The 26,819-nt window shown below is 36.5% G+C and overlaps 1 protein-coding gene and 1 long non-coding RNA gene across 4 annotated transcripts in view; one reads left to right on the forward strand and one right to left on the reverse strand.

The window, feature by feature from the left end:
- The window catches only part of MALRD1 (MAM and LDL receptor class A domain containing 1), a 754,681-nt gene that overhangs the window by 94,131 nt on the left and 633,731 nt on the right, over nt 1-26,819 (forward strand). For 2 of the 3 annotated variants that reach the window (XM_027074220.2, XM_053225368.1), the window contains 4 exons: nt 4,472-4,569; nt 12,339-12,512; nt 22,089-22,209; nt 24,416-24,556. In XM_027074220.2, the coding sequence (XP_026930021.1) occupies nt 4,472-4,569; nt 12,339-12,512; nt 22,089-22,209; nt 24,416-24,556 (534 nt within the window). The remainder of the gene's footprint in view (nt 1-4,471; nt 4,570-12,338; nt 12,513-22,088; nt 22,210-24,415; nt 24,557-26,819) is intronic. The other variant, XM_053225367.1, reaches the window with a different exon arrangement.
- Nucleotides 11,308-16,697, reverse strand: LOC128316297 (uncharacterized). Its single transcript, XR_008299944.1, has 3 exons — nt 16,635-16,697; nt 14,572-14,642; nt 11,308-11,931 (listed from the first exon to the last, which is right to left on the reverse strand). It is a non-coding gene; the product is annotated as an uncharacterized LOC128316297 (long non-coding RNA).

Raw genomic sequence — 26,819 nt, forward strand, 5'->3', positions numbered from 1 at the left:
TGACATATCTAGCTATCCTCTTATCGAGTGACAATATCACGACGGTGCTTTAAAATCCATTCTTGCACACACCTTCTTATATAGGGTGCTTTCAGTTCTATGCAATGAACAGCTATGAGTGAGACTACTAGGTTTTTGCAGAAAGATATGTACTTTCCCTTCAAATCTTAACACTTAAAATTCCAGTAGCAAAACAAGAGGGCTTTTTTCCCATTTGTCTACCAGCAGCAGGCATTATAGTCTCTTAAATTTTTCTAATCTGGGGGCGCCTGGGTGGCGCAGTCGGTTAAGCGTCCGACTTCAGCCAAGTCACGATCTCGCGGTCCATGATTTCGAGCCCTGCATCGGGCTCTGTGCTGACGGCTCAGAGCCTGGAGCCTGTGTCCGATTCTGTGTCTCCCTCTCTCTCTGCCCCTCCCCCGTTCATGCTCTGTCTCTCTCTGTCCCAAAAATAAATAAACGTTGAAAAAAAAATAAAAAAAAATTTTTTTTCTAATCTGTGAGTATAAAATGGTTGCTCATTTTTAATCTTTATTGTATTTTACTGAAAAATGATCTTTTCAAATATTTCTAATCTCTTAGTTTATTTAGAGTTTCTTTAATTTCTCTAAAATTCTGAAGCTTTCAGTGTATATATTTTAAAAATATTTTTTAGGTTTTTGATAGGTTTTCAGCTCTTATAATATTTTAAAAACTGTTTTTGGTTGCTGGTATAGAGAAATGCCATTGTATTTTAAATATTGATCCTGTACCCAATGACCTTGCTAATTTTATTTATTATAGCTAAGTGTGTATGTGTGCATGTGTGCATGTGTGCGTGTGTGTGTGTATGAACCTAAAATAATTGTGAATATATATGTATGATTTTATCTGCAAATAATGACAATTTTATTTCCTTCTATCTGAATGTGAAGCCTTCTGTTTTCTTTGTGTCATTGCACTGGCTGGTTATTCTGGGGAAATGTTGAATAGAACAGGTGATAGCTTCTAAACTTGTTCTTATTTCAGAAGAAAGCTGTTAATAACTCAACCTTAAGTGCTATATTTGCTGAAAGATTATTTTGCTTTATCAGATAGCGATGTTCCCTTCTATTCATAATGTGTTTTTTTGTGTGTATATATATATGAATGTATGTTAAAATTTGTCACGTTTTTTCAACATGTGATAGTCATATGGTCACCATATGATCTTTTTTGTTTATTCATAACATGAATTTTTCAATATTAAACCACCCTTGCATTCATGAACCAAATCTCATTTGGTTGGTTTTACTTGTTGTATTCATGACTTTTTATTCTTTATGGTAATATTTGTGATATTTATATAATATTTGATTCATTATCAAGTCCTCTATCTAATATTTTCACATCATGTAAGTAGTCCCTTCTAGACCATTACATTAAAAGCGGATGCATGCTTTGCAAAAGATGAGGTTGAGGCTGGCATGGACAGTTTAACCCACAGAGGCTGATCCCCTCATTGTTTAATTTTTATACCGTGTTTTTCCTGTCACCCCTCTCGGGTGTGTATAAGTGTTTTACAATGAACTGTGCAGATTACCAGGAACAATCTACTCGATATACTATAATTCCATAGTTCTCTTAGTACATTCTGCAAACCAGACTTAAAATAAATCCAGAGACATATTTTTAGAAGTCCCTGGGTCTGGGTTCAGAGTTCATATTCTCTTTACTCCTTACCTGCCCATATAAATATTAAGACTGTATTCCATGTTTTTGAAATATTAAAATTTTCTTAGGATTTCATTTAGCTTGCAAATAAATTTTCACTAAATTAATAATTTTATAATATCTTTCCATTTAAAAATATATTATCTATATCTCTTTCTATTTAATAACAGGGTTTATGGTCTTCTACAAGTTTTTATAATGTTCTTCATAAAAGTTCTGTCCTTTTCTTGTTAGACTTATTCCTACATATTTTGCATTAATGTAATTGTGAAGAGAGTATTTCTCACCATTTTTATGTCTAGGGTTTTATTGTTAAAGTTAAAAAAAATGATTTAACCTTACCAAATTCTCTTATTAATATTTGTCATTATATAAAAATGTAAGTCTTGGGGGTATCTACTGTTAGGAATATATTATTGGCAAAACATGGAAACTGTCTCTATTTTTTCTGTTATGATTACTAAATATATTATTTTCTTGACAATTGCATTCACTAGACCTATGAGATAATGTTAGTCTAAGATAATTAATATTATCTGTTATTAATAATCATGACATAAATCTCTACTTTTTCATTTTAATGAAAATAACTTTGTTGTTTGCCATTTAGGATATTTATTTTGGGGTTGATCATTAATCTTCATTTAATTGTTTACTTTTAATATTTTTTTAATTAAAAAATTTTTATGTGTTTTTATTTTGAGAGAAAGAGACAGATTGTAAGTGGAGGAGGGACAGAGAGAGAGGGAGACACAGAATCTGAAGCCGGCTCCAGGCTCTGGGCTGTGAGCATAGAGCCCGATGTGGGGCTTGAGCTCACGAGCTGTGAGATCATGACCTGAGCTGAAGTTGGACACTTAACCGGCTGAGCCATCCAGGTGCCCCTACTTTTAATACTTTCTTAAGGTTATTTTCTTTGCAATGGCTATTTTTTTTTGCCACAGGATTTTCAGTATTTGTTGATCCAAGTCTGATTTTACCCTTTAATTTGTTGATCTATTTGACTATGTTGATAGAGTGGCTAGATTAAACCAAGCTTCCATTCTTGGAAAGCACTGATTGGTCAGGACATATTTTTTGGATAAGGATTTCGAATGTAATTGATAAGTTCTTAATTAGAATTTTATACTATGATCATGAGTGACGTTGCTCTGCAATTTATTTTTTATGTTCCTATTTCCATAACTTTTAAATTAGAGCTATCTGGCAATGTAAAATGAGTTGAGCTCCATATATCTCTAAGACTTAAGATCCCTTGAATAATGTTACAAATATTCCTTAAAAATTGATTAAAAGTCACCTGTGGCGCCAGACATTTCCATAAGATTTTTTTTTCATCACTTTACAAGTCATTTTTGTGGTAAAACCAATTTATTCAAACCTTTTGCTTCTTTCAGATTTTGCAGTTTTAGTTTGTATGTCCCATCCTTCAATTAACTGCTTGTTTGAAATTGTGCATATTGTTTTTAAATGACCAGGGGACCAAGATTTTTAGTATTTGTTAATTTGTAGAATTTTGGTTGTCTTTTAAAAGTATTCAATTGAGTTTTACTTGAACCTGGGGATTTTTAAGCTGGAATAATTTTTTCAAAATCCTCTTTGCCTATGCTATTATTTTATAGGTGAAACCATTTAATGAGCTTATATAGTTTTTATCACTCTTAGTTTGAAATTAGGGAATAAGAGGTTTTATTCTTTCCTGTTGGTTTTGGGATTTTAAACCCTGTATAAGGGTGGTTGGCTGGCTCAGTCAGTAGAGGATGTGACTCTTGGTCTCACGGTCATGAGTTCAAGTCCCACATTGGATGCGGAGACTAGGTCGGTGTAGAGCCTACTTAAAAAAAAAAACAAAAACCCATATAAACTGTCCTATTTTTCTCATTCAGAGATGATACTGCTGATTTGCAGCCCTGGTTGTTCGGTTAAATACATGGTGGTATCTATAAAACAATACATTTTAATTATGAAATCTTTTCCTTCCTGCGTACTTGTATCTAGGAAAATCACCTTCTGAATATGGTATTTTTCAGTCAAAATAGTTGGCTTTCCAAGTTGCCCATCACTTCATGATTATCAAAGGGCAGGATCAGACCTTGACATTGTTCTGCATAGCCTTCCTTGTAAATTTTCAATATTCAATGAGGCTACCCCTGACAGCAGTTCAGACTATGTGATCTTTTGAGCTGCTAAGAGATGTTATCTCCTTGTACATTTGCCATGAGCACATCTACTGTAGTTAAAATCTAAAAGCAGTTATTTTGTTAACGCTCAGATTAGATCTTTAATTAAGCTTTCATCCCCACTAGCACAGACAACAATGTCAAACATGTAAGCCCCAGGAGAAACCAAACTCCACAGGCTGGCATCCTTCAGTACTTTGTGAAGAAACTTAAAAATCATGCTCTCATGAGAATTTCATAAGGGCATGTTGGATATCCAATTGTAAACTTAGAAGCTTCATTTAATTTGATTTCAGATTCTATTTATGACACGACGTAAGCCAATAAAAATATTTGTTTAGGGGGGTTAGACCAAGAGTTGATTTTAATCCATTGGATTTTATTTTAGATATTTAATGTTATCCATTTGAAAGAACTTTTGGTTATCTACAGAGCTAAATGGTACATAAGTAAAAATGTAATTTTCTTTATCTGATTAACAGTTGAATGTGTGCAAGGATAAGGTGTTAAGAGCAAAGAATTACTAAATATACGATAGTAGAATTTATATCCATGTGCCTTTACAGTTTTTTTTTTTTTTTTTTTTTTTTTTTTTGTAGGATCATTCATTTATTTCAGGTCACATCAATTTCCAGGAGTGGCCAAACTTGGAAGTCCTGTTCTTACGAAAGTACGCACTGCCTCTACCCCATGTCAGGTAACCAGTTATTGGGATTTGCATTGACCATTCTGTGGTTGTAAACTTTTGGGTGTGGGTTACTGCTGCCAGTAAATGCCTGCTATCTTTTACTACTGTTTTCATGATGAACTGAGAGATTTATATGAGCTATTTCAGCATGAAATGTCATGTCCTTCCAAAAGACCATTTGCAACATATAACTTCAACGGTTCTTTTTGGGGGCCTATTAACGAATTTTTCTGTCATTTTGTATTCTTTCCACGCAGCCCTTTCAAGAATCCCAAACTGGATACATGCTGCCAAAACTGCTGATTATTTTGGCCAACAGTGTTAATTGAGTAAAACAAAATAATCTACACAAGTGCTTGTTGAGAGTAAGATGAAAGGGTGGAAAAAGGGAGATAAACACGGGCACAAAAAAAGAATTCCATTTTGTGCAATTTTATTTTTTCATTTAGTCTTTCTGGTGCCAAGTAAACACAGACCAAGCAATACTCAGGCCATTTCAACAGCACAAGAGAGAAGGAAGCAGAGAAGGGCCCTGGAGGCAGACCTGGTTCAAATCTCAGTTTGTAGCAGGATTCTCGCACAGTCGTGACACCGAGGCTTTTCTTTCCAGGAAGCAACTTTATTTGTGCGGGCACCTCTCGGTTGGGCGCGTACTGAAGAACTGAGCCCCAAATGCCATGTGGCGTAGTTTTTTATATGGTAACACACAAACATGTAGTCTGATTAAGTGGTTTCATGTTACAAGGTCCTGAGGGATGTTGTCACCTATGCGTATAGCCAGGTTGCCTTGTGTTTTTGTTTTTTTTTTTTTCCTTAGGGTAGGGATCCTACCACAAGTTCTGCCACAGATAACTTACTCTCCTGGAGAGCATCCACACTGGAAGCCTAGTATTAGCTTTTTCACAACCCTTTTTCACAGGGTTGTCAGGATTAAAATGTCGTTAAATAAAGTACCCGACAAAGGATCTGGCACGTAGATGTTTACTAAACAAAATTCCTTTGTTTTCCACAAAATGAACACCTATGTTAGACGTTTCTGTTCAGCGTGCCTTGTTTTCAGTCCTTTTGAGAGTTCTAGCATGCCCATAAGCCCTTTAGGATTCCAGTTTATTTTTTTAGTTATCAGAAAGTAATGGAGCTCGATACTGCAGCACACTGAATTCATCATCTGTAAGTGTACGGGTACAGCAGTTTATTCCGGTATTCCTGGTGACAAATTATGTATCATTCAGAGGTATAAATCTAATTATATGTGCAGCTTGATATAAATCTGAATAGGAGTGCCCAGAACTCCTAATGGATTGTCCTCCCTCTTCCCCCTCCTGCCCCCTCCCCTTGTTATTTCCTGCCCATTTCTTTATGGGGATTATATTTAAAATACCTGCCTGGACTCCCCTTCACCCAAATACACTCTACGCTTGCCCACCTTTGTTTTATTTCTATTAAATCCTATGCAATAGATACGGATTTTTTTTTTTTTTAAGAACTCCTGAAACAATTACTCGATCTGTAAAAGTACGTCACAAACTTTCTTAGCTTTAATTCAAGGCCATATACTGAAGTGATGTGATCGTGGTCACTGTTGTATACATAACACATGGGATGCAAAACAATAACATGTATTCTTCCTGTTTTGCAGAAATTCGGAAGTAAACATTAAGAGCTTATTAGTAATTCCAGAGACTCAATTAGAAATCATATATATTTTATTCTTTGTAAAGATGACCTACATTTCCTATTGTTTTGCGCTGGTAGCCGTTAGTTCATGGTCAGTGGGATTATGTATCAATTTATGATTGCTTCCACTTGGGAACAGTTTTCTCTATTGTCACTTAAACTTGGAGCTTAGCTGTGGTGGGGCCTCAGTGAAAGCCATGGGCAGTTTAGACACTTGATTTATTTCTCAGAACCAAGTACTCAACCCCCCAAGGCTTCAGTGTTAATGGTTTTCCTTGCTTTTTGGAAAAGGAAGAGTGTTTTAAGGAGCCATTACAGGCTGCCAGAAGAGGTATCTGGTTTTTTCTTTTTCTTTTTTTCCCCTTTTGTCTGTTTCTGATTGAATGTTAGTGCTTTTGAGTTAGAGGAAGGGATATTTGGGTTATTTTATAGTACTTTTTGGTCTAGGAAGTAGAATTAGCTAGAGGAGGAAGGTTATTTATAGTCTGAGATACACAAAGCTAATGTTCTTTCCCAACAAAGTATTCTAAGAATATAGTATTACTTTTTTATAAGTCTGTGGTAATGTGTGGTACTTTACAGAACAGTGAAACAACCAAATTCGTATCTTCTTGAGTAATGAGAAAATCTTGTCAATTTTCCTAACTGGAACATATTGATAATAGTTATACTTGTGGAATAGCACTGTTCTTCATTATAACATGGTAAACTGAGGCAGTGAGCTAACTATAGTTGGGTGCTTTGATACGACTAATGTCTTCATTTTATGAAATGACACTTTTTCCCTACATAATCATATGAAGCTGATACACTTGAGAACATTTTTTTCGAAAGGACTTTGAAAACATGAAGCTTTCTTTTGAGACTTCTTTTCTAACAATAGGCTTGTGGAGTCATTTTGCACAAGTTCCCTTGTCCTTAACCTATAGCCAGCACATGGCATCAACATGCACAATTTTTCTTACACCTCCCCCCGCTCCCCCACCTTGCTCAAGATGTGGACTTTAATTTAAAAGTATCAGAAGTCCCTTCAAGTCACTGTTGGAAACTCAGCACGTTTCCTTGGAATAGCCGGGAGATAGGACGAACAACACATGGGAACCAGAGGCTCCCATTTCTTACTGATGTTGAAGTGTAGTTACTGTTTTGAATTAACTAGGAAATATCAAATATGAAGGATATTTGTGCTAGGTATTAATATTTTCTGAGTTCTCATATTTGAGTTACTGTACTAAATTACTTTTAGGACTTCGCAATTCATCAAAAGCAGGAAGATTGAGAATACAAAGCTTCTGCTTTCGAGCTAGTTGGCATATTCATCTGTTTAAAAATAAATTTCAGCTTGTTTTGCACTTATTTTAATATTCTTGAATTCAAAAGAAATTGTAATTTTTTTTTAAAGTGAATGAGAATATCAGGGAAAAGATAGATGAAGCAAGAGATGGGTTGGTCCCACAAATAAAGTTTATTAGAGCCAGGCTACACGTTTGAACTAAGTTTTCCAGCAACCAGTAGAGACAGATGAGCCATCATTTGGTTTAGATTCAAGGTGGTAAAAATTACAAAGCAAAAATAGTTCTTTGGGGAATTCTCTCCTGAGTGTACATGGTGATCACAACGTAAACCTTCTTTCTCTGACTCAGTACACACACATTGCTTGCCTGCTCACAGCCTGGATGCCTGGAATGCAATAGGGACCACCTAAGTATGCGCTTGCCCCAGTGAAATGTCGGTTTTAGGGATTCCGATGGCAATTCAGTGTTAAGTGCTCCAAGAGGGTGAGTACAGCATAACAATCATAATCCACTTATAACAGTTCTCTCAACAAGTTTTGAAAGACCATGTCTTGTAATGTTCTCCCAATAGAGTGATGAACTCACATTCAACGAGAAATTTAGAAGAAAAAAAATTAAGTGATAACGGAGTGGGGATTGGAACGTTGCAACCACACTTTGTTCCCTGATCGTTTTGTTTAATCCAAGGATAGATGTTAGCATATGGGATGGATTCTAGAGGAAACAACATGGTATGGGGGAAAGTAGAGCAGGTACTCTCTCCACCTGTGCGTGAGCAAAACACATGGAGGCTAATCATATAAATTAAAACCACAGATTATGTTTAAAAAAATTTGTTTTTTAACGTTCATCTTTGGGAGACAGAGCGTGATTGGGGGAGGAGCAGAGAGAGAGAGGGAGACACAGAATCTGAAGCAGGCTCCAGGCTCTGAGGTGTCAGCACAGAGCTCAATGTGGGACTCAAACTCAATGTGGGACTGCGAGATGACAACCTGAGCCGAAGTCGGATGCTCAACCGACTGAGCCACCCAGGCACCCCGACAACAGATTATATTTTACTGGAGATTCTAAACTTCTAATTAAACTTATTCAGAGGAAGAATACTCAGGCAAAAACATAATTATGACTAGGAGTCAGAAAAATCACTACGGGTGTGTGTGTGCGGGCGTGTGCGTGTGTGATGAATGATCCTGTACCCAGCATGGACTTAATTCCCAGCTGAGTTTGGAGGAGCTACAGATACCTTCTTTTTTCTCTCTCCTCTCTCTTCTCTTTTTCTTGCCTCTTTTTTCTCTTCTCTTCCTTTCCCTTTCCTCCTTCTTCTTCTTTCTTCTATATCTTGAAGATAAGACAGGTACTGAACATACTAGGCAGGGTCCGATATGAGGCAGAGAAGGCAGGGTAGCCAAGCATTTGGAATGCAGCTTAGAAAGGGCATGAAGATCCGGCCAAGGAGTTCTAAGACGGAGGAGCCATTGAAAGAAAGATTCTAGGGAAGTTCAGGAAAGAAGCAGAATTTTTGAAGAGTAGAGATTCATTTGGGCACAGACCAAAATCAAATGAAACAAATAGGAAGAAATCATTTTAATAAACTCTTAAATAATGCCCTGTTAGGTCACTTCACAGAGTTAAATATCAGAGAGCCTGATTACTCCTTTGTAGAGCTGGGCACTCTTCCGGAGAATGTCACGGGGCACTGTAGGAACCAAAGAGCAAGTGGTGTAGCCAAGGCCATTACCCTTGCAAGCTTAGTTGTTCACCTGTACTCGTAACTATTAGCGTAAGTCACCTGAAAAGCTGTCCTTTCCTTTGGTAATAAAAATGATGATTGGATATTTTTAAAAAATATAAATAATGCACAGAGGATGCAATTAAAACCAATAAAATAGTTTGAGCTTCCCCCTCTTTTTTTTCCCTCTCCAATTTGCAATTAAAGGAACTGCTTTGTTGGAAGCTCTTTTAACCACATGAAATTGTCCTGAATACACTAATTCAGTGCCTTGCCCAGTCACACTCCATATAAACCATGCCTTAGTGAAAACCAAGAGAAGTAAAACATTTATAAATATAAACATTTATCTTACTACTTTTTACTGAATCAGGCATGGATGACAAAAATAATTTCCTTTTAGCATTGTAAGTAGTAAATACATTTTAAATGGTTGGTATAATCTTAACATACCTGTTTTTGTAGTTCTGTTTAATAGAATTTTCTATGATAATAGAAGTTTTTCTTTGCTATGTCCAGAATGGTTGCAACTCACTACATATAACTCTTGAGCATATGTTGTAATGACTATAATTGAGGAAGTGGATCTTTCATTTGGTTTCATTTTAATTAATTTTTGTGTAAATAACCACACTATGTTCATATCTTTGCCACTGTATGCATTCTAGTTAATTGTTCCCTTTTGTTTTCATTCTCCCCCATAAAACTCTGGAGTCCCTAAGGACACCTAATGCTTTGTACCTTTTCTGACACAGAGCAGTGTTTTTCATTCTCTGGTGAAGTTTACAGATGTTTACGTAAGCACTGATGCTAATGGTCCTGCTCACCTCTTCTTCTTTTCCAAAAAGTACCTATTAACAAAATCTGAATACAAACTGCCGTAATGTATTCTGCAAGGAATTCGCGACACGCATGGTGATTTGACGTTCATGACTTAGTGTTCTACTCCCAGTGGGTAGCAGATTGAAAGGCACAGAGCTTGTGCACTTGACAGGTGCCTATCTGAAATCACAGCTGTATTAATAACTTTGTTCAATGATTTCACTCTTACCAATATTAAATTTGAAAAAAAAAAACTTTGGAAGGTTTCTTTGTCTGTAATAAGCTGAAGAATTCTCCTTAATTCTTTACAATGCCAAGTCTGTTAAAGTAGTAAATTAAATATAAGTCTTGAGCTCTTATCCTGTGAAATATGGATCCCATTGGTATTTACTCTTAATACACTGTTGAAATACCTTAGCGCTGGTGATGTACTGAATGACAGTTTGACAGCTTGAAATTCTGATAGGGCATGCATATCTCTTGTACTACTAAGTTTAAAGCTCTGTTTTGCATATTTACAAGCTAGGAATAGGCTGAGACTCTAGCAGGGATCTAAAATTTAATTGTCCATGAGGAACGTAAATCCTCCCTTTCCATAAAATCTAATCAAACACTCTGTTTGCCTTTACATTTCTTACTTACCTGCCTTGCTTACCTGAGTTTAGGGGAACATGGTAGTCATGTCTAAAATGAAGTGAATAGCCAGAAAGAATTTTTTGATCAAGTTGTGGCCATTAAGTGGACACTGGAAAACTGTGCACTACATTGGAACAGAGAATGCTTGATCTTTTAAAGCTGGACAACTTTTTAAAAGAGCATATAAAATTTTTTCAACTTTAATTTCCACTGGAATTGGTACCAACAATGAAATAAATGGGCAGACCATACGTGTACTAAAATCTGTCCATGTAACAAAATAAAACGATAGCAGTGAAGGAAAAAAAAAAACAACCCAAGAATTTAAAATATGGTAAAACTGAAAAGGAGTCTGTTTTAATCCAAAGAGAAGGATTTTATTTCTGAGAGGCCTCATCTCTGAACGTTGTGTTTTCTTCAAATCCTAAGGCTGCACTTTTCAAAGACCCAATGAGAAAAAGAAAAAAAAATGCCCTGTGTCTGAACTTGTTTTTATGGAGATTTTGTTGACATGTTTTATAGAGTGAATCATCCCATTATTGAGGTTGGTCCTGCCTCACACAGTACCTGTTACTTAGTAAATGCTCCCTAAATATGTATTTGTTAAATGAGGGTCCTGAATTCGATGTTGTTGCTACTGCTGTCAGTACCCAAAATAATTCTCTCTTTACGTTTTCTTTACTACCCAGTTAACTGCTCAAACCCTTAGATTAATTATGTCATCTTTGATAATGACTAGGAGGTGAAAGGATCACTCTCCCACTCCCAAAAAAGGATGTTTTCTTTACTTGAATTAAATTATGAATTAACAGTATTATAGGAGCTCCCAAGTTCTTTGATAATGTCCCCATGAGAAGAAATTAATGAAAAGTACTCATTACAGTTTTCTTTTATTTGAGAAAATAATTTTTCAACAAAACTTTTTTTTTGGTTTATTGTTTGAGACAGCAAAGGGAATACATAAGTCAAACCTGATCTTGTACACTAAGAATGTGTATCTCCCTAGATTCATGAGAAGCAAGAGAGAAAGGTCCTTTCATAGAAGGAAAGAGCATGGAACCTCCTCTGGAAGCAGAGTGGAACTGCCCGTGGTGATGCGGACAAATACGTGTCCTCAAACTTGTCTTGGTTGCTAGTATCCCATTTCCCTAGACGTCTTTACAGTAGGTGTTAAACCGCTTTACCAGATAGTAGGGCTACCCTGAGCCTTTTCTTAAGGGCAGAATGCAAAGGACAGAGTTAGCATTTTCTGGGCTTGCGTGTTTGGAGGAAAGGGGAGTTGGGGAGATTCTATTGCACACCAGAATGGTAGGTGATATATATATATTTTCAATATATGAAATTTATTGTCAAATTGGTTTCCGTACAACACCCAGTGCTCATCCCAAAAGATGCCCTCTTCAAGGCCCATCACCTACCATTCCTTCCCTCCCACCCGCCCATCAACCCTCAGTTTGTTCTCAGTTTTTAAGAGTCTCTTATGCTTTGGCTCTCTCTCGCTCTAACCTCATTTTTTTTTTCCTTCCCCTCCCCCCATGGGTGTGATATTTTTAATTATAGAAAAGCTCCTGGAGACAGGTAACTGGAATATTGATATCATTCAAAAACATTTTCAACAGGTGCGATTTTGGTATTATTTGTCTTGGCATTCACATCTCTCGGTTTTTACAAGAACATCACTGTCTGGGGATTTGCAAAAGCAAGGTGATCTGATTGGAATCTCCACATCTCAGTGGAAACAAGCAAAAATCAATCTCTATGTGAAGCCTGGAGAATCTACTCTACCTTTTCAGGTAAGCACGTAAGAAATTAATACAACTCAACAGAGGATGCTAATTTAATACTACTTTTTTTTTCCAGAGAACAACATACATAACACATATAAGTTGTTCAGATAGTAATAAAACAGGCACATTCACAATCGGATGAGTACAGATGTTAAACTGGTTTGAGTACTCAAGACTTATGTGTGGAGGCTTAGCAAAAGTGGAGATAAGAATTGAATAGGAGGAAAAAAAGAACACAAAGAATTGAATAGGATGGCATGGCAAAGAGAAGAATAATAGGAAAATATTTATTTTTTAAGTGAGGGTGGTGGATTATATGAGGTAGTGAAAAAACCTGACCATGCTCACATTTTAATTCTGGTGCTTTATTTTCTGCTTTCCATTGATACTGAGGATTTTTTAAAAAAATGATTTTTATTTGAGAGAGAGAGAAAGAGAGAGTGCACACACAAGACAGGGAGGGGTAGGGAGAGAGGGAGAGAGGGAGAAAGAATCTTGAGCAGCTTCTGTGTGCTGTCAGTGCAGAGCCCGATCGGGTCTCAGTCTCAAGAGCTGTGAGGTCATTACCTGAGCCAAACTCAGGTGTTGGATGCTTAACTGCCTGTGCCACCCACCTGCCCCAATATCGAGGACTTTTAATCAACCTTTTGTGTCATTTTCTTGGCTAATAATAAAAGAAGGGAACTGTAGTTAATCAAATGGCTGCCCAAATGGGCATGGCTACCTTCTGAATGACGTTTGAAAGGAGTGATTATAGATTATAGATTATATATAGATTATATATAGATTATAGATTATAGTGATTATAGATATATATATATATCTATAATATAGATGAAAACACAGAGTATTTGGAGTAAGGTGGTCTGAGTTCTGATCTCTGTTCTGCTCGTGGGTTGCTAAGCGATTACAAATTACATCCTTGAGCCTCACATTTCTCTATCTGTGAAAACACATAGTGATGGTAAGAGCAGTACTTTCGGGGAGTCCAAATATTAAAGAGAAAGTTAAAATGGTGGCCATGAACATGGGCTCTGGAGTCTGGGGTTCAAGCCAGGTGTATAATCATGAGGTAAGTGCTTAATCCCTCTGCATTTGTTCATTCTGTGAATGGGGGTGAGGGTCATTGTTGGAGTGTTGGGAGCCCCTGATAACATACCTTATTGGTCCTCATTTCTGTACCAGTTAAGATAAATGTAGATGTCAAACAGAGAGTAAAAATTTTAGAGAAGATGCCTTACAATTTTCAGCCATATGTTTAAATAACACTTCACCTCAGAATAAATAGATTCACCCAGAGAACAACGGACTCTGCCAGGGAAATCCAGGACTCACACACTTTGGGAGAAACCTTTTCCTATTAGCCAGAGCTAACATCAGGATGCGTGCATCTAAGAGTGGGAGTTGAAGGAGAGGCAAAGAGCATGTTTAGCACATCTGGCTTATTCTAACATCACTAATTGGTTAGATCCTCCTCTCCATGGGAGAGTCATGGGTAAGTAACAGCAGTGTTACTGCAGGGAAGTTCCTGTCCCTGGAAGTTGGAGGAATAGGGAATAAGTATGGACTCCTGTCAGTATTCTTTATAGAACTCCTGTAAGGATTGAATGATTTATACACATAAAGCACATAGTGGGTATTCTGGCATAGAGTGAACACACAAAGGTAGCCATTATTATTCCTGTGATTATCACTTGGATGTTGTCTAGGAATAGTAGGCACTCAAGAAATATTAGTCTTCTTTGTTTGGAAGAGGAGTCTCCTCTTCATCAGAACTCTAGGTTCAATGATTAGAAACTGCTTCACTCAGTGAAGGTCTCTAAAATCCCTGATTCTCAAGGATCGTATTTATGATTCCCCTCCAATATTTGGTGGAAAGAAATACTATGAATCTAGTGATTCTTCATAGGAAAGCAGTAAAGGCCAGTCATGGAATCATTTAAGCATCGATCCCCATCACATGTGACAGGACAGACAAAATCAGAACAATCCTTTGCTTCAGTTATTTATATTCTGTGTTAACAGTTTTTTCACTAGGTTTGCTTTTGGTTAGAATGAAACTTACTGTGAAGATCTTTGAGAGTCCATTGTTAATTGACTTCTTGGGAATTAGAATGTCCTTCTCCACAGAAAAACCTGCACATGAATAATTATTCATGAATTCCTTGTGATTGCCCAAACTTAGAAGCATCCCTGTTCTTCAGTAGGTGAATGGATAAACTGTCATACATCCAGACAATGGAATATTATTCAGTGTTGAAAAGAAATGAGCTGTCAACTCATGAATAAACACAGGGGAACCTCAGGTGCATATTACTAAGAGAAAGAAGCCAATCTGAAAAGGCTCCATGCTCTGTGAGTCCAACTATATGGCATTCTGGAAAAGGCAAAACTGGGGAGACAATAACAAGATCAGGGGTTGGAGGGGTGCAGGGAGAAAGGAGGGGTGAACAGATGGGGCACAGAGGATTTTTTAGGGTGGTAAAAATACTCTGTATGATAATACGGTTATGGATAAACGTTATTTTACATTGGTCCAAACCTACAGAATGTACAACATCAGGAATGGACCATGATATAAACAATGGACTTTGGGTGATTATGAGGCTCATCAATTGTAACAAATGTCCCGCTCTCGTGGGAGATGCTGATAGGGATGCTGTGCATGTGTTGGGGCAGGGGGTGTAGCACAAAACTCAACACCGTCTCCTCAGTTTTACAGTGAGCCTAAAACTGCTCTAAAAATCTTAATAAATGAAACCAGAATGTCTTCTGTTAGAACTGGTTATTTGAGAAATATTTTGAGTTAAAATACATGCCATTCCTTTCCAGGCCTGGAGGCACTCATTAACCCATCACGTTATTGAAGAGATTCAGCAGTTCATTTTGTTTTCCTCTTTAGTATTTCTTCCTTTGGGGTTCTGGTTTTTGTTTGGTTTGGCTTTGTAGTGCAAAGTGAGATTACTCTTTATTACCCAGGGCGTATTAACTGCTTTGTAGGTTGACCAGTGGTTTGATAGGATTTTATAATTTGGCAGCAGTGGATTTGTGATGCTGTCTTTTTTTTTTTTTTTTTTTAGTATGTTTGTTTCTTTTGAGGGAGAGAGATTGCGGATGAGCATGACTGGGGGAGGGACAGAGAGAGAGAATCCCAGGCAGGCTCCATGCTCCACATGGAGCCCGCTGAGGGGCTCAGTCTCACAACCATGAGATCATGACCTGAGCCAAAATCAAGAGTCAGGTGCTTAACCCACTGAATCACCCAGGTGCCCTAATTTGTGATGCTTCCTAAATAAGCCTGGCTCTGCTGTGTCCTATCCCTCTCCTGGTGTCTCAGCACCTTGTGTGGGCTTCTCTCTCCAGGTGGGGATCCTAATCCACACCAATCAGCCTCAGTTTTAATTGCGGTGGCTTTTGAGGGGAGGGAACGGTCCTGGGTTCTTGCCAGGTCTTAATTCACCCTGGAGAAGTTTTTATAGTCTCCACTTCTGTCCCCCTTAATCCTGTTACGTGGCTGTAGGACACATTTGTTTTAGAAACTGCAGGTGAGTTAAAAGAAAAATAAGAATCTTCTCAGCTTTCATCATTAAGAAGCCTGTTATGGGTCCACGATCTCTAATCAACAATTTGGAAAATTAAAATTTGGAGAACAGTAAGCTTTTGAAAAACGAATTTAGAGATCACACATGACCTCCCCTGAAGAGTTCATTTAGTGAGCTGTTTGCATGTAGTGCCACCCCGATCTCCCTGAGAGTATCATGTGATACACACAGTATGTGTTAGATTAACATTCTCCGCTCTGAACTATTCAAAGTTCAAAACCCAGCTGGCCCCAAATACTTGAGATAAGGAATCGCTGGCCCGTGTTCATATTTTGATGTGAATCAGTCCAGATTTTATACAGACACACAAACACATGATATGTAAAAATACACAGTCATACATTGATAGTCACTCAAGATTAGTTGTAGTTAATACAACTAATATGCACGTGGTAGTACTTAATACATTATTATTACACGTATATTAAATATTTCAAACAAGGAGAAAGTACAGAGCGAGGCAAACATCTTTGTGTTCACACCACGAACGAACTGTTCGCATTTTGTTTGCTTATAATGATAATACCTGTTTGCATGTGAGAAATACAGCTTTTGTCCTCTTTGTACCCATTTCTTTTCCTTGTCCTCTGCTGGAAAAAAAATTGCAGATATTATGTTGGCTTTAATCTGATTTCTGTAAACGCATTTTAAAAATACAAAATACGCATAAGGATTCTAGGTAGGTGCAATTTTTTTTAATGTTTATTTATTTTGAGAGAGAAAGCAAAAGAGCGAGAGAGAGAGCGAGAGCGAGAGAGAACATGAACAGGGGGAGGGGCAGGGAGAGAAGAGGGAGAGAATCCCAAGCAGGCTTTGCACTGTTAGTGCAAAGACCGATGCGGAGCTCAGTCTCACAAACCTTGAGATCATTATCTGAGCTGAAATCAAGAGTCGGACACTTACCTTACTTAGCCACACAGGCGTCCTTAGGTCGCTGCATTTCTCCTTCATTCTTTTATCAACAACAAAAACAGAAGGTACTCTACCTACAAATAGTCTAGCTTTTAAATATTCAAATATTTAAAGTTTATATCTTGGAAACCAGCTTCTTTGGCACTTTAGTAGACTGAGTCATTTAAGAGTGACCTTAGTCAGCACCTAGTTATCCTGCCATGTGACTAACCTCGGAATATATTTATACAGTGTAATCCAATCCGAACACTGGAAAGGAGAAAGGCATCAAACTGTCCGACCTCTGTGTGCCCTTCAAGCCATGAACTTCTGGTGCAGTGTGGTCCTTTTACTGTTTCTGGTAGACATCACAGCAGAGTTCAAATCAGTTTGAGTTTCTTAGGAATAAACACCCCTAGTTAGGTAGGTCTTTCATTCTTCCTGGTGGAAAAAGAGAAAGCTGACTCTATTCTGTAAGAACAGCAAATTAACAACATTTCAATATTCTCTCCATTTCCTGTGTGGTTTTTATTGGAAGAATGGAAGTCAAATTAAACTTAAAACTTGAAAAATTGAGAAGAATCTTATTAACTAAGTTTTAAGTTGGCCTGCTTGCTCGGTATGTTGAGCTTTTACAGAAATCTATTCGTTTCATTTACACTTTCTTTCCCCCCTAACTGCTGTTCTTAGTTTTAATATCTAAAGGTGGTACTTCTGAGTACTCCCCATTGATTTCCAGCTGATTTACTCTGAGTTTCCTATTAATACATAATTGTGTCATATTTTAGACTTCATTTTAAAACAACCCTTTTGTGAAATTTTCCACAATGATTGATGCCATGTTCACTCTGTATCAGTCCATGATATAAATCAATAACAATTTCCTGACATTATTTGAAGATTCAGGGAAGAGTAAGATTTATAATACAATAGTAAAAGCTGGTCTAGTCTCTGTAACGTTACAGTGTCCTCGGCCTTCTTAATTTAGGACTGCATTGAATATTGTTTCACCAGACAGCTCTCTTCTGCAGTATCTGCTAAAGACCAGTTATCTTTTTATTTTATTCTGGCAATGCAGTATAGCATAATCATTAATGGCTCAGGTTACATATTTTTCTTATTAGATGTGTGACCTTCAACCGATTGCTTTACCTCTGAAACTTCTGTTTCTTTTGCTTTAAAATGAGGATGAAAATAGCACCGTCTTCACAAGGCTAAAATAAGTGGATGTTCTTGGTATGTAGTAAGCTTTAGAGAAGTTTGTGGTTCCTCTTACTATTGATAGCACCATCATTCAAAACTTGCTATATTCCAGTTTTTCTTTACTTGGTATAATCCTACATTCTCCATTTCCTCTTAGATTTGTATTTTTTTTTTGTTTGTTTTTGTTAGTCCTTTTTCTTTTAAAACAAGGTATCAAAGAATCAAAATCTCAATGTGCTAGTTGAGTATTTCTTTGGAAAGGCTTACCTTGGCCTTTCAGATATACAAAGTAATCACTTGGTTATAAGCAACATTTATAGATTGTTTGGTTCCTGAAAGCAAAACCAAGAAATTATTTTGCTTTTTCAGGGAGTAATATAATATCACTGAATAAAACAAGTATCAGCAAGATCCTGAAAAATAGTTTTAGAAAGGAGAGACCTCTGCCCATCCCTTGAAATTTAAATTCTCAAAATTTGCTTGAGAATCTTCCAAAATGAAGTTTTCGCTTTTCCTTCATTCATGGTTAAAATACCCATGGTTGAAACATTTCTTCTGAGTGAACTCTTTCTCATTTACTGATTAGTAATTGGTTCTGTATTTTCCCAAAAGGAACTGCCTTTGGTCACAAATCAAAAGATCAGCTTAGCTGAAACAAGCAACACAAAAGAGAAAGAGCCAAGATGATTTTGGAATCATCAGATGGTATTATTTATAGATGTAAGATACATTTTTAAAGGAAGGGATCATTTTTCTTTTTAAATGTGGAAGATTTTAATTCATGGTAGAATTATAATTTTTCATTTTATAGTTCTGAATTTAATTCTATAGAAGTAAGCAAGCAGAGGTGTAGATGACCTAAAATCATTTTTATTTGGCTTTGGAAGTAAAATAATATACTAACATTTTAGTATGAATGTTCAAAAGTCTAGTGGTTCCCTTCAGACAAAAAGATATAACCATATCGAACAGACCTATTCCATAGTGCTATTTCAACTTGTCCCAGGGCCCCACCCACTTTATTCAAAGAATAGGAACATGTACCTCTCTAGAGGCATGGAGAAATACCCCAAACATTCTTTTTTTCAGCTTTCCTTTAAGTTGTGCAGAGCTTCAAATATGGTGGTCAATAAAGGTAATGAGCCTGAAAAATTATGATGGTCAATAAGGGCTTGTCTAATGAGTCCGAAGAATTAAGCATCTGTATTTTAGTTGACTTTAGTTCAAGATGAATTCTAATAATGAATAAAAGGAAAAAAAGTTTCAAAGTTAGAACTGTCCAAAATAAATTACAATAACTTAATGCCGTTCAGCATACTGTATTTCTCTATTACAGTGCCTGTATATGTTACCTCAACATCCTTTTTTAAAACCTGTTATTATTTTCTGCATTTTTATGAAGTCTAAATTTGTTAGTTGGTTAAGAATCTACAAAAAAAACCCCAGTTCTAATCAGAATTTGAAAAATCATTAAAATTATATACATCTCATTATAAAGTATCAGAAATTGCAGATAAGGCAATAGTCCCTCCTGACCGCGGAGTCTTTATCTTGAGGTTAGTATAGACATTAGTTTATTTTTACTTCTGGACTCTGTTCTATTTATGTAATATATATGTATGCACTACATATATCTATAAATCAAAACCATTATGATTTTAGCCTAGTAGAATCATACTATAAACTTTTTTGGTGGCGCCTGGGTGGCTCAGTCGGTTAAGCATCCGACTTCAGCTCAGGTCACCATCTCGCGGTCCGTGAGTTCGAGCCCCGCGTCGGGCTCTGGGCTGATGGCTCAGAGCCTGGAGCCTGCTTCCGATTCTGTGTCTCCCTCTCTCTCTGTCCCTCCCCCGTTCATGCTCTGTCTCTCTCTGTCTCAAAAATAAATAAACGTTAAAAAAAATTAATAAAAAAAACCTTTTTTGTGTAATTTAATTTTTCACCGAGAAACACATATTAAGGTTCTTTCCATATTAGCACATAGATATTATTTTTAACAGGCATGGTAATCCATGGTTTATATAACCAGCCATTTATTTATTTTTTTGATTTGCGTTTACATTTTTTATTCATTTGCTATCAGAAGCAACATTGAAGTAAACATTCCAGGACAGGCCTTCGTGTGTATTCGTATGAATGTCTCTCTAGCGTGAATGCTGAGAAGTGAGCTTAATCTTTGTAGTGTGTGCTGTTTTTCTTTTTACTAGATGGCATCAACTTGCCCTCTAGTTGGGCTGCACCAGTTAATGCAGTCAGTTTGTTCCTCCTATTACTTAATTCATCGCTTTCTTAAAATCCTTCTGCGTGTGGGGAGGAAACTGTTTCCCTCCAACGGTTCCTTGCTGGGTCTGAAAATTAAACTAACAAAGCAGACTGAAGGAGAAAATGTACAAAATTATTTAATGTAAATCTTACCTGACACTGGAGCCTTAATAAGGACAGAAAGACCTTAAGAAGCAGTTAATCCTGAGCCTTTTACACGAGGTTTGATGAAGAGTGGACAGCCGTGGAAAGATGTGATAGGGCAAAGAGTGTGAGCTGTGTGTAGTAAACAGGGAGAAACTTAGCAAGGCTTGTTCATCCAGGTTCCTCTGTGTGTGTGTGTCGTTTTGTTTTCCCAAATAAGGATGCTCCTTTCCTCCAGTTATAGGGAGGGCGGGCACCTCTTCCATGAAGGCATTACGATCTGCTTCAGGACGCGATCAGAAAGTCAGGTCCTGCACATGCCAATTCTTAAATTCCTCCAACTTGAAGTATGCAATATGCCAAGGTGTGCCATATTTTGGGAAAGCATGTCTGGAACCCCGTAATCCTACAACACCCAGAGTGTTCTAGTATATGTGCTCCGGAGTGAGCCGTTCACCCAGAGCGTTCTAAATTATTACCATACACTTTCACATCTCCTTGCTTTTGCTTGTAACCTTACCAGTTTCTCCAACAAAATCTGAAACAGCAGTTGCAACTGAGGTAATTAATTATTGGCTATTAGGTAATTAATATTTTTACCAACTTTTTTTTCATATTTTGTCTCACCTGCTTGACAGAAATAATGAAGTGTTTTTCTTTGATGCTCCTAGTGTCTTATACATACGTGTGTCTTTGTAGAGCACTTGCGGTATAGTTGAGTTGTTAATGCATCACACCAAGTAAATTGTGAGATCATTGGGATCTGAGGTCTTTGCTGATAAGATGGGGAAGGGTCACCTACGGTGTCCTAGACTGGCAGTCCCACTACATATCTTTAAGACTCCAGACATAATTTCTCTCTCTCTTTTTTTAAAATGATGGATTAACAACAGAATAATGTGATTAACAAGAAAGAAAACAAATTATATCAGTCATTATTCAGAGTGTTAGAATAAATTAAACTTAAATGCCTCTGAGTGTTTTAATTTATGAATATTAACTACTCTGTGTGGTTATTGATTCTGTTTTACCTCATTAAGTGGGTTTCTCTATATGTATACATAATATAAGTATTTAAATATTCTGATTCAAAAACAAATCACTGCCTCCAGCAGACCCATTACAAATGAATTCATATCTCAATTAAATTGAGTTGTAAACCACACAGTTGATTACCCCAAAGAGCTCATTTTAAATGCATATGACTCTTAATGGCTCCAATGGGAAGGCAACCCTTCAGTCGTGATGAATGTTTCAACTTTTAATTGAAACAAGGTTACCTAAGACATTAAGGTTACATAAGATGTTGTCAGAGCCGTTATGACTTTAAAAATTTATAATTTGAATGTTCTGGCCAAAAAGGTTTTCTAAAATTAGGTTGAAAGGTGGGACAGATGCAAATGAGCTTCTCTACACAAAGATATAGGATTGTAAGACACTTATGGTATATTTTTAATGATTTGTTTTTCTGTAATTATAGTTGATTTTAGAAGCTACTGTTTTATCATCAAATGCTACTGTTGCTCTAGATGACATCGGTATATCTCAGGAATGTGAAATTTCAGATAAGTCACTTCCAGGTACCAGCATACTAAAGAAAGGTGAGTTGTTTTTTTGTTTTCTTTGTTTTGTTTGTTTTTTTGTTTTTTGTAGTTCCTGCAGTTTTAAACATTAAAATAATTAGTTCCTCCTGATACCAAAATTTAAAATATATTAGAGTCTTTCAGTAATATGGCTCACTAATAGCTAATACCAGGATGTGGATTATATCACATATCCTTCAAAACTGAAACATATTTTTGAAATATGTATGTGCTGTTTCACAGTCTAGGCTTTAGAGACTCTTCCAATAATATTCTATCCTTGTGGCTAAAACTGTCACATGCAGTTTTTTAGTTATAAAATTATGAAAGAATTTTAATTATTTTGCGTATTATAAAAACACTTATGTAAGAATTTAATTCTATCCTAATTTTGTTTGGCACTTCAAATGAAAATATAGAGAAATTCATGTTTCAGAATTACCTAGGAGTTAAAAAAAAAACAACTTACTGGGTTTGGAAAAGTAATTTAAGGCCAGCCAGAAATTTAAATGCTGACCCTAAAATTCTCTGTTTAAATTCAGAACATAGTATTTTCAAGTAACAGATGGAGTTTGGCTAATTCTTTGACTAAATATTTCATAGACCATTTCAATTAAGGTACAGAAAGATTGTCATAAAAATCATATAGGCATTTTTGAAAGTCCAACCATTATTTCGGCTCTGAGAATGGGTTGAAACAGCATACATTATGCCTGTGGATACTTTGTCATCCTAACACTGATGCCTTTGATCCCTCCTACTCCAGAGGGAGTAAATAGACAACATTAAAGATTTTGCCTGCAAACCACCGCACTTTATTTATTTTTTGTCTGTATACACGAATATTATTTGCATTTGGAAATCAGGCACATCACATTCTGAAGTTATGTTTCATTAAACAACATACTTAGTAAATGGAAGAGTAGCACTCTTCCAGGAACCAAGTGCAGTCATCAAGGATAATATAGGAGAAACAGTCCTGGATTGAGAACTGGATTGAAGAATTTTAATTAATAGTCCTTTTTTCTAAAGACATCTTTCAATGGTAAGGTTGTACAAGTCTGTGTACTAACTTTATATGGTGCCATATATTTACTCAGAACATGTGTTCTGAATTTACAGTAAACCTTTCTAAGCTCTGTATGTGTAGTGGTTTTGATATAGACATTGAGGAGTGCAAAGCAACAGATTTAATGATTAATGTTTTTGAGGGTTTAACCAGAATTACCTTATTTATGTTATTTGATTAGCATTTTCCTTCCCCGAATCAAATACCACATGACCAGAATTGGAATTGCAGAAAGTTGACATTGAAGAGAATGCAACTGGAGGCAACAATGTGGTTAAAAGTTTTAAATTATCACTAAAATTAACATTAGCGGAAGTCTCTGAGAGTACTTGATCTCACTGACAGAGAAATCTTTTCAGAAAGTAAATCAAAACTCAATTTATGTGTTCTTCAATCCAAGTATCATCTTAGTTGGTTAGAGCATAAATTTTTTTTTAAATTTTTTTTGATGTTTATTTAGTTTTTAAGGATAGAGAGAGACAGAGTGTGAGCAGGGGAGGAGCAGAGAGAGAGGGAGACACAGAATCTGAAGTGGGCTCCAGGCTCTGAGCTGTCAGCACAGAGCCCGTCTTGGGGCTGGAACTCATGGACTGTGAGATCATGACCTGAGCCGAAGTCAGACGCTTAACTGACTGAGCCACTGAGGTGCCCCAAGTTAGAGCATAATTCTAATTAGGACAAAATTTTATGACTTTTTCCTGAAAGGCCAATTGTTTTACACAAAGAGAAAAAAAAAAAAAAAAACCGAAAACCTTTTTTACTGTTTGTGTAGATTTGTTCAATAGGTAATTATAAGATCTCCCTGGTGGAATTTAGTGGTATTACCAGGCAGAAACTTAGGGATGGCACTAGAATAGGAATTAAACAATAAGGCAAGTCCCACTGGTAATGAATTATGTTATATTTGTGGGGCAGAATGGCCAGAGATTTACCTAGACCCTGTGTTTGAATTAAAGCCTTGGAAGGCTTTAATCAGCATGCAAATGGCTATAACAGTTAAGAGCAATTCTTAGTGCCTTATGTATGCATTTGAAGCACCATCCATGGGATGAAAACAGAATTCTGATTTGGCCTTTTTATCTTGCTTCTGTGTCCTTAGCATATTTAAAAACTAGTATTCATAAAGCAATTATACATTCCATTTATTCGCTGAAGGGGAAGAGTATGTTTTATCCTCTCCATCTCTTAATTTTGAAGCTGGATTTGTGCCACGTGAGGATGCAGGCTCTATTTCATCCAGCAAGTTCTGTGATTTTACATCTGATTCTCCAAATGGAGCAGATGAAGCCAACTGTGGTGAGTCAGTACTTTAATCACTTAGTCATTTGGCTAAGATTTATGTGCACCGTGGTCCCCACTTATCCATAGAGGATACATTCCAAGACCCCCGGTGGATGCCTCAAACCACAGATAGTACCAAATCCTGTATATTCTATGTTTTTTCCTATACATATGTATCTATGATAGAGTTTAATTATAAATTAGGCACAGGAAGAGATGAACAATAATAATAAAATAGAACAATTATAACAGTGTACTATAATAAAAGTTGTGTGAATGTGGTCTTTCTCAAATACCTATTGTACTTACCCTTCTTGTGATGATGTGAGTTGATAAAATTCCTCCTTGATGGGATGAAATGAGGTGAACAATGTAGTCATTGTGACATAGTATTAGGCTACTATTGACCTTTAAAAAAAATTCCAGTATAGTTAAAATACAGTGTGATATTAATTTCAGTTGTACAATATAGTGATTCAAGATTTCCATACGTCACTAGGTGCTCATCACAAGAAGTGTACTCCTTAATCCCCACTATCTATTTCACCCATCTCCCCATCTACCTCCCTTCTGGTAACCATCAGTTTGTTCTCTGCAGCTAAGAGTCTGTTTCTTGGTTTGTTCCTTTCTCTTTTTATTTCTTTGCTCATTTGTTTTGTTTCTTAAATTCCACATATGTGTGAAATCATATGGTCTTTGTCTTTCTCTGACTTACTTCACGTAGCATTATACTCTCTAGCTTCATCCATGTCACTGCAGGTGGCAAGATTTCATTCCTTTTTATGGCTGAATAAATATAGAACAAATATGAGTACGAATATACCGCATCTTTTTTATTCATTCATCAATCAGTGGACACTTGGGCTGCTTCCGTAGTTTGACTATTGTAAATAATGCTGCTATAAACCTAGGGGTGCATATATCCCTTTGAATTGGTGTTTTTGTATTCTTTGGGTAAATACCCAGTAGTGTGATTGCTGGATCATAGGGTAGTTTTATTTTTACCTTTTAGAGGAACCTCCATACTGTTTTCCACAGCGGCTACATCGGTTTGCATACCTGTCAGCAGTGCGTGAAAAAAGGGTTCCTTTTTCCACGTCCTCGCCAACACTTGTTTCCTGTGTTTTTGATTTTAACTACTCTGACAGATATGACATGATACCTCATAGTTTTGGCTTGCATTTCCCTGATGATGGGTGATATTTTGGATACTAACCCTTTATTGGATATGTCATCTGCAACTATCTTCTCCCATTCAGGAGGTTGTACCAAAAATGATAAGATACCTAGGAATAAATCTAACCAAGCATGGGAAAGACTATAAAACTATAAAACATTGATGAAAGAAATTGAAGACAACACAAAGAATTGGAAAGACATCCTATGCTCATGGATTAGAAGAACAAATATTATTGAAATGTCTATGCTACCCAAAGTAGCAGATTTAATATGGTCCCTATCAAGATTGTAACAGCATTTTTTGCAGAACTAGAACCAAAAATCCCAAAATTTATCTGGAACTACTAAAGACCTCGAATAGACCTGTTTTTCTTTTGAAAAAGAAAGCTGAAGGTATCACAATTCTGGACTTCAACTTATATTACAAAGTTGTAGTAATCAAAATAGTATGGTGCTGGCACAAAAATAAACACATAGATCAATGGAACAGAATGGAAAACCCAGAAATAAACCTACAATTATGTGGTCAGTTAATCTTTGATAAAAGGGGCAACGAAATTTAATGGGAAAAAGACCATCTCTTCACCAAATTGTGTTGAGAAAGCTGGATGGCTATGTGCAAAAGAATGAAACTGACCACTTTCTTACTCCACACACAGAAATAAACTCAAAATGGATTAAAGACCTAAATGTGAGACCTGAAACCATAAAAATCCTAGAAGACAGCACAGACGGTAATGTCTTGGACATCATCTGTAGCAACATTTTTCTAGATGTCTCCTGAGACAAGGGAAACAAAAGCAAAAACGAAGTATTAGGACTACATGAAAATAAAAAGCTTCTGCACAGTGAAGGAAACAATCAGCAAAACTAAAAGGCAACCTACTATTGACCTTTGGGCTATACATCAGAAAAAGGATCATCAGCTTCCTAACTGTGGTTGATCTTGGGTCAACGTACGTATTTACTCTCTGAATGTAAAGTGCGCACTACTCGGGTGAATATTGTTTAATGAAGACAGTCAGAATGGAGACCTCTATACAACTGAAATGACTTGTGCTTGAAAGCAAACCAGATTAGCTTTAAAACAGTAGGAAAA

Source organism: Acinonyx jubatus, chromosome B4, assembly GCF_027475565.1.
Source record: "Acinonyx jubatus isolate Ajub_Pintada_27869175 chromosome B4, VMU_Ajub_asm_v1.0, whole genome shotgun sequence".
Classification (NCBI taxonomy): domain Eukaryota; kingdom Metazoa; phylum Chordata; class Mammalia; order Carnivora; family Felidae; genus Acinonyx; species Acinonyx jubatus.